Source organism: Glycine max, chromosome 9 (genome assembly GCF_000004515.6).
Source record: "Glycine max cultivar Williams 82 chromosome 9, Glycine_max_v4.0, whole genome shotgun sequence".
Classification (NCBI taxonomy): Eukaryota; Viridiplantae; Streptophyta; class Magnoliopsida; order Fabales; family Fabaceae; genus Glycine; species Glycine max.
Genome location: NC_038245.2, coordinates 21,185,806 through 21,199,987, shown reverse-complemented (window position 1 = coordinate 21,199,987; position 14,182 = coordinate 21,185,806). Strand labels below are relative to the sequence as shown.

At 30.8% G+C, this 14,182-nt stretch overlaps 1 protein-coding gene across 1 annotated transcript; it reads right to left on the bottom strand.

Moving 5' to 3' along the window:
- Positions 1-1,246: 1,246 nt before the first annotated feature.
- LOC100778780 (MKI67 FHA domain-interacting nucleolar phosphoprotein) lies at positions 1,247-4,476 on the bottom strand. Its single transcript, XM_003533869.5, has 9 exons — positions 4,264-4,476; positions 3,985-4,088; positions 3,746-3,872; positions 3,625-3,680; positions 2,863-2,910; positions 2,658-2,755; positions 1,873-1,942; positions 1,669-1,779; positions 1,247-1,544 (listed from the first exon to the last, which is right to left on the bottom strand). Exons 2-9 carry the CDS (start codon positions 4,069-4,071, stop codon positions 1,497-1,499), a joined length of 645 nt encoding a protein of 214 aa, XP_003533917.1. The 5' UTR covers positions 4,072-4,088; positions 4,264-4,476; the 3' UTR covers positions 1,247-1,496.
- Positions 4,477-14,182: the final 9,706 nt, after the last annotated feature.

Genomic DNA, 14,182 nt, shown 5'->3' with positions numbered 1-14,182 from the left:
TACTACTTGTGATAAAATTAATACATTTGTCAATAAGTTAACAGTGAGTCGCTACATCTCTATCGCACCAGCATCCTCACACATTCACACCACCTTCCTCGACGCGATTGAGTCCGCTTGTGTTGTTGATAATCTTGTTGATGATTTTGTTGTTGTTGCCATTGTCAATTAAAAGAGAAGATGAATCAACGAGGTAAGTTGTTTTCTATTGGTAACATGAGGTGGGTTGTTTTCAGTTGGAGAAGGGGAGAAGAGGAAGGGGTTGGACGACGCGATGGTGACAGTCGACGACAGTGGTGGCACAGTGTGGTCGACGATGGTGGCATGGTAGTGGTGATTACCGTTGTAGAAGAAGAAGAAAATAATGACGTGACACTGAGATGTCAATGACAAGGTATGATAACATGACACTTTGTTTGCAACATCATCACTTAACAAAATAAGACTAAGACTAATGATGGATAATAAAATGAAATCTAAAATTTTTTCAGGTACTTTATTATAAAAAAAGTGAATGCTAGGTAATAATTTAAAACAAACTATATTTCAAATATAAAAAATTTAATTAAGCCTTCTATTTTTTATTTGAAAAAGTTTAAGAAATAATTTTGAATCTGTTTTTATTAATTCCATTTTTATTTGAAAAAGTTTAAGGAATAATTGAATCTATTTTTATTAATTTCATTTTATTTGAATTTTTTATTTAATTCAATTGATATTTTAAAAAAAAAACAAACAATAAATGTGCTCAAACTCACATGAAAAATGTTATAAAAGACAAAAAAAAAACTAAAAAAAGCAATACGTGTAAAGAAAAAGTAAGATGTTTGAAAATGAGGTGTCTTTGAGTGCCGAACGGGCTGTAAGGAGAGAAGCAGAATAGAAATTAAAAAAGAGGGATGTGAATATGGCTTGATAATTTTCAAGATAAATCTCTGGTCCGGAAAACAAACCAAACTCAAATTACAATTAATCATTTTATTTAAGCCCATCCTGTTATAAGGGATTTAGAAAATTTCTATTGAATAATAATCATTTTACTTCTCACGTGTATTTTGTTTTTCCTCAAACAATAACCATTTCACTTCTCTTCAGCGCGGGATAATTCTCTTCATCACAAAATAATTTTAAGGTATATTCAATTGAGTTCACAATGTGGTCAAACCCCTCAAGGAATTTTATCTATCTTTAGAATTCAATTTCAACAGATTGGCAATCTTAACAATCTACCCTCCTGGGAAAAATATTAAGAAACGGATAATGCTTCTATAAAATATTTCTGAGAACACAAGGTTTCAGAATTAAGTCCCAAAATTGCAAAGGCTTGACAATAGTTAAATGCTAATACTAAGTCCTAAAACAGCAGTAGCAGTTTTACTCTAACACATCTAAGGGAAGAAAGGTAACAAAACAACCTCACTTTGATTAAGTTCTCTAGTACCTTTCAGGATATGCAGAAAAATCATCTTTTAAAGATGATGAGACAGGTTACCCACTCAGTCTTCAAACTTTATTTTCTTTGGAGCAGGTTGGATGTTACCCACCTGTAACAGCAATTATATAGTTCAGAATGGAGCAAACAAACCACAGAATTTGAGAGCAAAAATAAAAAAGAAGACTTTTCTAATTTTATGAAAAAATACAGATTGATAAAAGCAAGAGTCTCACAATCTCAGGGCATTCATAATCAATCCCAGCAGCCTCTATCCTTTTACGTCGTTTTTGGTCATGTTTCAGAACCTTCTCCACCAACTTCTTGTGCTCTTCCAATGTTCTATCCTGGAATGACAACAACAACGAACAGAACGTTATACTGAGAATCAGACTGACAATATCCAGAAGATATACTTTCTTATTCATTGATCTAGATACCTTGTCATGACGCTTCCGTTCAATTTGGACAGAATCCAATGGCTTGTAATGGTAATTGAATCCTCTCCATCTACAAACAAAAATGCAACATCACATATTCATTTGATACTCTTGGTGATATTCAACATACAAAACTAATTCTTAGTTTTACCTTTAATCAAGACACATAATATGCCAATAGTTCAATCTAATGTTACAAAATATGTCATTTTACAGGATTAGGATTCCTGCTCATTTTTCAGGCATGTGGGGTTATTTGGTTAAAAATGAATGCTAGGCTTTTTAGCCGGCTGTAATTGCACATTTTGAGATATGATAATTTTCCAAGCTATTATTGTGTTTCTGCTCATAGCATCTTTTCAGGTCTATTTTCTTTCTTTTGTTGTTTGGGAGGGGGTCAGAATAATAATCTTGGCTACAATCATCTTAAACAAAAGTGTCATCGAACTAATGGGCATATAATATAAAGACATGATAGAAGTTCTATGGAACAGAACTGATAATAAAACTATTTATCTGATATACAGAGGGGATGGAAAGCTATAGTGTGCTAAATAATTTTTGAGTCTAGCCAATGCCCCTCCCCCAAATCATTCATGGGAACTCCTGATGTCCATAGTGTTTTCTTCAAGACTCTCAATAAATATCTCTTTGTCATACCAAAGTAAAGAAATGAAATGAGAAGAAAATAGACAATTAGACACTAACAGCCTAGGATTAAGAAAACCATGTAACAAATCTTTAAAAGAAAATAGATATGTAAAAAAAATTTAAGAATAACTTACATTCTTGGATGAACATGCTCTGGAGGTATCACATAAACTTGGAGAAGGTGTTCAAAAAGGAGATAATTATGCATAGTATCAGCCACAATTTTTGCTACCTACAAATCGGGGCATATTATTAGAACAAGGAAATTGGATTTTTCACAAACATAATAGTAGCCACAAGTCACAACATATCAATCAGTCAGCAGAAACAACTACCTACCTCAGGAGATTCAAATTCTATGAACCCAAAATGTCTTGATTTTCCAGACTGTTAAACATCAAGAAACACACATGATCAGTATCAATCAACTTAAACAAATATCAATCATCACTGCAATGGTAATTCAACAACAAATAAATACTGCTGAACCAAAATATTTAATGAAACAAATAACTTGACGGCTCAAAAGACATACTTTCTTCCAAATGCTAAGAACCAAACCAAAAAAACAATACTAAAATAGTGATTCACATGTGCTTTATATTCCAGGAAGTGAGAGCTGAAGACGAGGAACTCATAAATATATGAAGGTTTTGCATTTGAATTTGAACATTTTCTTAAATTAAGAACACACACCTAAACAGAGCATGAGACAAGAAAAACAAATTTTGACCATACAACCATATGCTTGGATAAGAATGAAAGAAAAAAGTTAATCACACTAACCACTTGTAAGTGCATTCTTTCCCCTGATACACATTATACACACATATGCAGATTCACACACCAGAATGAAACATGCTACAGAAAAAAGGCGACTGAATTCATAAGTACCATCAGCTACGCATGAGTAGATAGACTAGAATAACCAAGGATTGCCACAAATCATCATCAATTTATGTAAACAACAACAAAAACAAATATAAAGGAAACAATTAAACAAGCAAGCAACAAACCTTTTTATTTCTTGCAGATCTTCATTAATTTATGTAAACAACAACAAACACAAGCAAATATAAAGTAAACAAGCATGCCACAAACCTTTTTATTTCTTGCGATTCTCAACCTCTTAATGGTTCCAAATTGCCCAAAATAACCTACAAAAAGCAAAGATAAGCACACACACCACAAAAATCATGTAACAAAATCCAAAAACATGCACCTTCCATCTCCTTCTCATAGAACCCATGTGGGATCCGACCGACGTACAAAACCGTGGCGGTGTTCTCCGGCGGCGGCGGCGGCTTCTGCTGGCCGGCGAGCTTACGAGCAGGGCCACCTTCCAAGGGCTTCACCAATAGAGCAACAAAATTAAGCACACAAATTACACGCAAAAAAAGAAATGAAGAAAAAAGAAAATTGAAAATTGAGAGCACATGATATCAACATTGATTCACGTACCAAGAAATCAGCATCCTCAGATGGATTCTTATTAAAGGAAGCCCTTTTCAAATTCTTCTTCATAGCTTTCTTCGCCTTCTTCCCCATATCTCACTATGCGAACACTATAACGTTACAGAACAAATTAGATTATTGTGCAAAAGAAAAGGATTTGCCACATATAACTACGAAATTGTGCTGCTTCGCTATGCGGCGGTGAGTTAAAGCTTAAAACTCAAAACCCTAACGATTAAAACAATTGATTCATTTACATAAATAAATAACTTTGAATTACAATACCAAAGAGAGTATCAAAAATGGCGTGGGAGGCGCAGAAGCTTTCAAAATTAGAGGCCGGCGAGCAGTGGTGGTGAGTCGCGAGTCTCAGGCTTGGCTTTAGAGCGGCGCAAACACAAAAGGTTTTAGCCTTTTAAGGTTAGGTTATGGCTTCAGAGGAAGAATACAAAATCTATTATCATCAAATTATACATGATATCATTATTACATATGTCTAGCTCAGTCTATTGTTCCGCTAGTATCTATAATTCTTACAGACTAAAAAAAATATCCATTATTAATTAATTATATTTTGTGAAGGAATTATTTTTTATTTTTAAAGAATTAAAGATAATATATATATATATATATATATATATTATAATTATTTACAATTTTTTGTAACTGACTTTTTGAAATTTTTAATTATTATAAATTATAAATGCTTTTTGAATTTAGAAATAGTTGAAGTTAAATTGATAATTATAAAATCTTATTATAAATACATAATTTCTTCATATATGATCATCCAATAAATTCTTTTTAATTGGGTATATAATTTTTTTATATATTATTATATACAAAATATGGTTTTATTAAATATGGTAATTGATTTATTTAATTTTATGGAATATTTTATAATTATAGTAAATTATTATTAATAATTTTAATATTCTTTATAAATATGATAAAAAAAATTATAATTCCAATAATGTTACATGAGATGTTTTTATAAGAAACGTTATAAAATCACATAGGTTGATCTAGGAAGCGAATATTCTAGCCCGACTAATTTGATGTAAAAAATATGTAGAGGCTGCATTCCAACAAGAATAACTTTGAATTATAAAGGCGTGCAGTGTCTCATTGTTTGTCCGCTATGTGAAGTTAAAGTTAAGACAACTATTCACGCTTTTTTTACATGCACAAAAAATGAAGATCATTGGTCAAAGCTCAACCTAAGTCATTGCCTGGAGTCAAGAGGTCTTGTTACAGACTGAATCATGTAAGGAATTCTTTTTCACATTGTTTTCAAAGCTGCAAGAAGAAAGGAAAGATCAAATGACTATCTTGTTATGGAGCGTATGGAGGAGGAGGAGGAGAAGAAGAAATGATCCGTTCTAGAAAAACAAGGATGTCCCAAGTGAGTTTGTGGTTAAAAGAGGAGAGAAATTTCACGAGAGTTGGAAGTGTGCAAAGACAAAAGGTCAGCTGAGGAGAATTGACACTCAAAACCGTATCAATGAAGGTTGGCAAAAACCATAACATGCATGACTCAAATACAATGTGCATTCTAGCTTTCATATGATTTGTAATACCACTAGAACTGATTTATGTGTTCGTGATGATCAAGGGATATTGATTTCAGCAATGACATCATGGAGACAACCATCAATAGAGCTGTCAAATGGGTCACATATATAAATGGCCCATAGGACCAAAAAGCCCACAAAGCCTTGTGGGCTAGGGCCAATCCATCGGCAAAAAAATTAGACCTTTTTTTCAATTCCCATAATTCAAATATCTATTTTAGTATAATAGTTATTTGTTTTTGTATAAAAGAGGTTGGCTGGAATTGGACACAATTAACCGTAGTCAAGATTGGTAAAAAATAACCTCAGTTAAAATTAACCTTAGTCGAGGTTGCTCGAAAATAACCATAATCAAGGTTGGCCAAAATTAACCATAAACGAGGTCGATCGAAAATAGTCTTGGTTGAGGTCGACCAAAAATAACCCTAGTCGAGGTTGGCCACAATTAACTTTAGTTCGGTCAACCAAAAAATGTCCCGTGGAGGTTGGCCAAAAACAACCTTGGTTGAGGTTGATAGAAAATAATCCTAGTCGAGTTCAATCGAAAATAGCTCTGCCGAGGTCGATCGAAAACAATATCAACCCAGGTCAGCCAAAAATAAACTTGGCCGAAGTCGATAGAAAATAATCCTAGTTGAGGTCAATGTTAACTCATTGGCAAGTGCACCAAATTGTCACAAGTAGTAAAATTACTCGAAAGTTTGAGTGTCGAATCCACAGGGACTTTATTCGTACTTGAGTTGTGTATATCCCAATTTTTAAGCAAGAGAATAGTAAAAGAGAAAGGAATTGTAGATGTAAAATTTAAAGAAAGTAAGGGATAAGAAAGATAAGGAATTTAAAATAGAGGATAAAGAGAGGTAGAAGATAAGATAAAGACTTAAAGTAAAAGACGATAAAGATAGAAGATAAAGATGGTGATAATGTGTTTGAATGCTTAAAGGTAAATTCAGATATGTTGGGGTCTAGCATGCCTAACTACCCTTGATGCAATGCTAAGGTGTTTCTCTATTTAATGTTATTCCAATTTTCACCAACATCTATTAAGATACTCAACCCTGATCCCTCACGATGAAGAACCTTATTTATTTATTCTCTCTCTCAAATCCATTTGCAAAGATAAAACAATAAATTGTATAAAGTTTGGAGATGTATGCATAGGTAAAACAAGATCACTCTATCCCTAACAATGATTTATTTAGATGTCATTTCTTAGTTCTTTAGAAATGAAACACTTCCCAATGCTTAATCTCTAAAAATATGCAAGGATGATCAAGTCATACAATAACAATAAAGCACAGGAAAAAACAATAAAAATTGGAATAAATAATAAGGAAAGATTACATTACAAGGGTATTTGGTTGCTAGGCTCCCAACAATGGGGGTTTAGCCTCTCATGACCATGAAAGACTTTACACTTTAAGGATTAATGTGGATAAAGGAAGATGGTAGAATGGCTAAAGAGAGGGTTTCCCCCATAAGAGATGTTCGGGCTTTGGATGTATTCATTAGAGAGCTCTGAGTCTCGGTGTATCTTCTCCTTTTCTTCCTACTCCTTTTATAGGCCCAAGGTAGCTTAAAATCCACACGACCTCGTGCTCAACGCACTCCTTCTGGACTTAGCAAGGTGATCACAAGCTGAGCGCGACACGTTTGGGCTTAGCGAGGCGGTCACGCGCTTAGCGTGGAATTTCGCGCTAAACGCGCCTTTGGACTTCTTCGTGGGCCTTCTTCGCGCTAAGCTTGAGCTTGCCCGCTAAGCGAAGATGTGCGTCGAGTCTGACTTGGGCGCTAAGTGAGCTATCCCTTTTTCAACTTTTTCTTCAAGTTTTTGCATAAAGTTTCCTCCGAAGCACTTGAAATTTCCTTCTTTTGAATCCTACTTGTCAAAAATTACAATGATATTAAATTCTTCATTATTTCATTAAAAACAACATAAAAGTGAATAAATTTTAATTATTCTTAGCTAAAATTGACTATCAATTAAACTCAAATTTTGCAGTTGTCAGTCAACAGAAAAAACTCTGGCCAAAGTTTGTCAAACATAACCCTAATTGAGGTCAACCAAAAACGACCACGATAAAGGTAGCCTGAAAATAGTCATGGCCAAGGTTGGTTTCAAAACAATCTTGGTCGAGATCAACCAAAAATAGCCTTGGCTAAGGTTGATCGAAAATAGCCCTCACTGAGGTCAACGAAAAACAACCCAAGCAAGGTCAGTTGAAAACTACCTTGACAAAGGTTGATAAAAAATACTTTGGCTGAGGTCAACCAAAAATAATCTAACTGAGTTAGGAAAAAAAATTTCCATCGAGGTTGTTCAAAAATAACTTTGGTCGATATCGGTTGCGAATAAACCTAGTCGAGGTCGACTGAAATTAATCCTATCAAATTGATTTAAAAATATATTTTTTGGACAATTGAAAAAAATCACTTTTAAAATAGCATGGCTCGTGGGCTGGCCCTGGCTTCATATTAAGTGTGGTTGTGTGGGTTTGGGCCTTGCAGGGCCCTTCATTAAGGGGGCTAAGTCCTCATAGGGCCATAATGCAAGGCCGAGTGGGTTAGGCCAAAATGACAGCTTTACAACCATGCATGAACATTCAAGAAGGTGAAGCATGAAGTCTATTAAAATCGCTTCGTTTTGTAGATACAATCAATTTAATCATGTGGTGTATGAATTAGACTATAAAGTGGTAATTGACAACATAACTATTGCATGTGAGGACCTAACAAAATTGGGAAATATTATTGTTGAGTGTAGAAAGATTGTAGTTACTCATCCATCCTATGAAATATAATTTGTTAAGAGGCAAGCTAATGAAGTTTCTTATGAGTTAGCAAGGGTGGCTTCATTGTTTCCTAGCCTCTACTCTATTCATCATGTGATTCTTTTTTTCAGGCATTTGATTCATAATGAAATAAGATAAGTATTATTTAGTAAAAAAAATCACATCGGTAAATTATAAAGTCGTTGCGGTAATTTTATAATAACTGTAACATTTTAATAAAAATATTTTTTGTTACCATGTTATTGTTATAAAGTATCAATAGACTTTGTGGATGATTAATTTCTGTCAAAAAATATGATTGGTCATTTTTAATAGATCTTCTTTCTCAATCATTTTTTTTTCTATTCATAAGACTCGAATGCAAAACTTTTCTTAAGAAAATCGTTTGGTACCACTCAGGCCAATGACTTATTAATATTTTTTTAATATATTGAATAGTTATTATAATTATTAATTCATAAAAATATATAATTACATTAATTAAGATAATTATAATTAGTATACCCAATATAACTCACTAAGTTTGTGGGGGAGAACTTAAGTTTGATTCCCACAAAATACACTCTTGAAAAAAGAGGTGAAAAACTTTTTAAGTGTGAATAAACCTCAAACCGAAAATTAGTCAGTAGTCACGTAGCAGCTCCAAAGGGCTGAAGTTTGCAAGGAGACCTGAGGGACTCATCAAGGAGTCAAATGACCTAATTATGGTAAAAAAAAATATAATCAATATGATATTTTCAAGATTTCAACCTTCAAATTGATTAATTGAAATTAATTTATAACACAAATTTATTAATTTTAGTGGGTATCTTTTTCTAAATTGATGTTTTTCAATAAATTCAAGTCAATCAAACAGAAAATGTTAGAAAGAAAATCTAAGTGAGAATGTTTCTAACATTTTTTTAGAACTAATTGGGTAACTCCTGCAATGCACATACCATTCTCTTAAATTTGTGAATTGCTCTTAACTTACTCTAACTACAATATTTATTATGGAAAATTTATTTTTCTTAAAAAAATAATTAAAGAAAAATTTCATTAATCAAAATTAATAAAAACATATATATGAGGGACTTTCAATTTATCAATAGTTATTATAACCAATAAAAAAATGTGTATTCATCATATAGTAGTAATTACATATGAAAAAGATACATTTTCTTGAGAATGCTTGAATTTTTTACATAGAGATCGAATTATATTTTGTAGTATATTGGAACTAAACATCGTTCTCAAAATTCAAATTCATGACATTCATCTTGAAAATTCTTTCCCCTTTGTAAGATAGAAAAGGTCAGGTTATTTATTTTAAATTATGAGATTTATTGATATTTTTAATTTCTTGAATGAATTTTTAATCGCTGTCAAAATTTTGAAAAAAAAAATTGTAAATTTAATAACCTGTAAATCTACAAACCTAAATCTAAGAATTGAATTTTATGGATTTGTACATTTTTCATCCCGGATTATATTTGTACATTTCTTTTACAGTTAGGATCTAGAAACCACAAATGTTAAGAATTAAAGGTGCAATATAACTTTAAATAAATATTTGAATTCATTAGTAATTAACACGGTTATTAATTTGTGATATAAAAAAACTATTAAAAATGAGTTCTTAACTATATACATTTGCTATATAATTATTATTTGGATAATTATAAAATGGTCTAACTTATAGGTAAATTAATAAAATTTATTTATACACTTTAATAAATTATTTAAAGTAATCGTGTATTACATTTCATGCTGAAAATTATAAAATTTATTGGCTTAAAAAAAGTGTGGTGTTATTAAGGGGTGTATTCAATTACAATTTGAAAAAGCTTTTTTTTGTTAAATTTTTTAAAATATTTAATCAAGATTTTTAAATAATAAAAACAAGTTTTGTAGTATTCAATGAAGACTATTATGATTTTTTAAGGAATTCAATAAAATCCATTGGTATTTAATTGAAATTTTTTATAGCTTAAAAAAAGTTTTATGCTATTAAAAAATATACAAATTTTGATGAATTCTTTTTTAAGATGAATTTCATAAAACTTTTTAGTAGAAAATACACATTAATCAATCTCATCCAAATCCCTTAAGATTTCATTAGAGTTTCTTTCTTTTCTTATCAATTGTCATTCTTTTCTTTTTCAATCACACAAAATCTCTTTAATCCCTTGTCTCTTTGTTGAAAATGATATATATTCATATTTTTTTTTCTCTTTCAACCAATAATCAACATGTCCTAGAACATGTGATATGAGATACCTTTCCAATTCTTTGAACTTGGGGCATCTTTATTACATGCTTATACATTAATATAAATGAACGTCAGTATATATCAACATGAGAAATATATAGTTTTAATAAATGTGAAAAGTTCAGTGTGTATAAGTGGATAAATATATAATGAGGTATGAAACAATTGTTAGATTTTTTTTTTTTGTCTAATCGTTATTGTAGGAATAAGGGGAATGAATCTATTGTGCTTGTAAATATGCTTGAGGAAATTAATTTGTTATGTAACAAGTTTAGAGTTTATTGTATAAGTTGAGTTTTATTTAAAATGATAGATGGAAAAAAATCATGAATCTTTATCAATAATTTTAAATGTTTTTTAAGAATTCATGAAGTCTTTTCAAATCTTAAAAATTCATAATTTTCATTCAAATCTTATGAATTCATATTTTATAAATTCATTAAAATTCAAACTAAAAAAATCCTAACCATAAAAGTCTTTTAAAAAAATCTTAAAAATCTCATCACATTCTTTCAAACTCTTTTAAAACCCATAGGTTTCTTTTATGTCAAGATAATCTTTTAAAATCATAACCCAATACACCCCCTTAATATAATTTTATATTTTAATTCTATTTCATTTTTTTCATTCAAATTTATTTTTCTAATTTTTGTTCAGTGTTTTCTATTAAATGTGAAAAGCCTCCTATTGCACTATATTAATTAATGAAACGGCTTCTCCCTAATTTAATTCCTAAATCAGTCAATGTGTATTACATATTGATGGATAATTATGGGGTGCTTGATGACTATAGAGATTCTCAATAATATATCAATGGATTGAGATGTATTTTTAATATCAATTAATTTGATCATTAAAAGGAACTAAATTTATGCATAAAAATAACAATATATTCATTAATTGACATGGGTCTTTTAATATATATGGGACAATAATCAATACATATTGCTTTAACAATAATATAAATTTGTTATTTGATTTACCTGAATTTTTTTAGTGAGATTTGAATGCAAAAAAAGTGAAAAAATTTCTATGTAGAACTTATTTGCTTTAATAATAAGACAAGAGATGATATGCTTTATTACATTAAGTGAATAACATGATTTTAATAAATCTCAAAACTATGTATCAATTTTCTTTTAGTCAATTTATTCGATTTTTTACTTAAAAAACATAAAATAAATTATTTATGCAAATAATATAACCCAATAATTATTTATGTAGCTGATATATTTTACTGTGCATGTTAAGAAACCCAGTTAAAAAATCGGTTCCTAGGAATTGATTTCTTATCTATTGTATTTTTTTCTTAGTTTTTAAATTGTTTTTGCATTTTAATTTTTTTGGTGTTATTAATTGTTTGTATTTATGTTTTTTTAAATATTATTTGCATATGTTGTTATTTTTTTCATATTTTTGGTTTTATCATTTTTTCAAGAGTTGAAATCCTTTATATTTTCAATTTATTTGATTAATAAAATGCATAATAAATCAACAACTTAATTGAAATTAAAAAAAAACATATTTAATCAAACAAGTTGAAATTTAAATAAATATGTAAATTACAAAATAGATATAAAATTACAAAAAATAGAAAAAAATATATTTAAGTTTGAAACAATACAACAAAATTTTTAAAATACAAACAATATGACATAAACTTAATGTTGTTGACTTGAGCCTAAATAATGGCGGCATTTGTTTTTTGAATGGTTTAGGATATAACACATGAAACATTGTTTTGGTTGACCAGATTCTCAAATATCCATTTCGGTATGTATACGAGAGGAGACATGACAACCTTTAGAATTCCTTATCATCTTTACCAATACACTTCATTGTGTAATTCGCCAAACAATCATTTGTACACGTTGAGACACTTTCCAACATATACACATGATGTATGTAATTCCTATACTCGTGGTGAGTATGCTTATAAGCAACAACAATATGAAAATAAGACATGTGCATTTTTTATAATATGTCACAGTCACATCACTTTTTACCCAGTCTAATCATGAAATTTCTAACGGGTCAAACCTCTATCTAGTTAATTGTCTTAAAGACTAAGAATTATATGTTGTAAAGATCAAACTCAAGAATAATGTGAGAGTTTGTCTTTTTCTATGCGTTTTCCATAGCCTTGTCTGGTACTTGCATATAAACTTGGCCATATGTAATCATTGTTGTGACTTCTCTCCCTTTTTGGTTGAACAATGTATTACATCTTATATATGTTGATTTTACCAATGCACATATTGGAAAATTTCGTATTTTCTTAAGTATCAAATTAATTGACTCAACAAGATTGGTAGTCATGTGTCCCCATTGTTGGTTACCATCCCATGTAAGAGTCCACTTTTCTTGCGGAATCTCCCTAAGCCAATTAATTGTTAGTTCAGTTTGTGCCTCCTCCCTCATAGTGTTATAATAGTGATTAAATTAAAGCTTTGTCCTTGCATGTGCTAGGTAGTTATGAACAAACAATTTCAATTATTATTTATAATACAAAATTAAGTGATATTTACTATGAAGAAAAAGAAGTTTGAAACTCACCCATATTGATAATTAGTTTTTTGATGTCATTGTTCTTGAACCTCATCATGTATTATGTGCAATGTATTGATAATAATTTTAACATCCTTTATAAATATGATAAAATAAAATAAAATTCCAATAATGCTACATGAAATGTTTTTTTATAATAAACATTATAAAATCACAGTGTTTGATTTGGAAAGTTAATGTTCCACCACGAGTAAGAAATTTGATGTGGAGAATATGTAGATGTTGCATTCCAATTAGAACAACTTTGAATTCTAGAAGGGTGTAATGTCTCATTGTATGACCACTATCTACAGTTAAAGTTGAGACAACTATTTATGCAATTTTTACATGCACAAAAAATGAAGATTGTTGGTCAAAGCTAAATCTATGTCATTGCCTAGAGCCAAAAGGTCTTGTTATAGACCGAATCATGTAGGAGGACAAAAATTCTTAACAACTAACTTGGCATCAAATGCACCATTTGCATCCCTGACATAAATGTTGATCCCCATACTCTTCTTCCCTTTGCAAAAGGTCACATCCATGTTACACTTCACAAACCTATTCCTAGGCTTCTTCCAATGTGTCTCACTATGGAGTTTCTCACGTCGGTCCTCTAATTTATCACGAAACTCTTAAGCCATCCTCCATTAAGTTAAACATTTGTGAGCTTGAAAGAGAACCTGAGCTCCCTCCACTTCAATTGATTCCCATATTAACCTATTTCGCACCCTCTAGAGACTCCATAAAATTATGCAACTCTCAAACATCTTCCTAGACCCTTGTGAGGATAACAGGAGAAAGACAAAGTCATTCACCCTTCCACATGAGAAACTAATTAGTCAACCCACAAGTGTAAACCCACGAACTCCCATCATTGTCTAGCTTTAGTAGAATCCATGACAATGTGCCAGCTATTTTTAGTACTGCCTTACACTGTTGGCAAACACTAGGGCACATGATTCCTTTTTGCTGAAGTTTCAACCTCATAGGCAACACACCTTTGCTTATCCTCCAAAGAAAACGTTTAACCTTTGGGG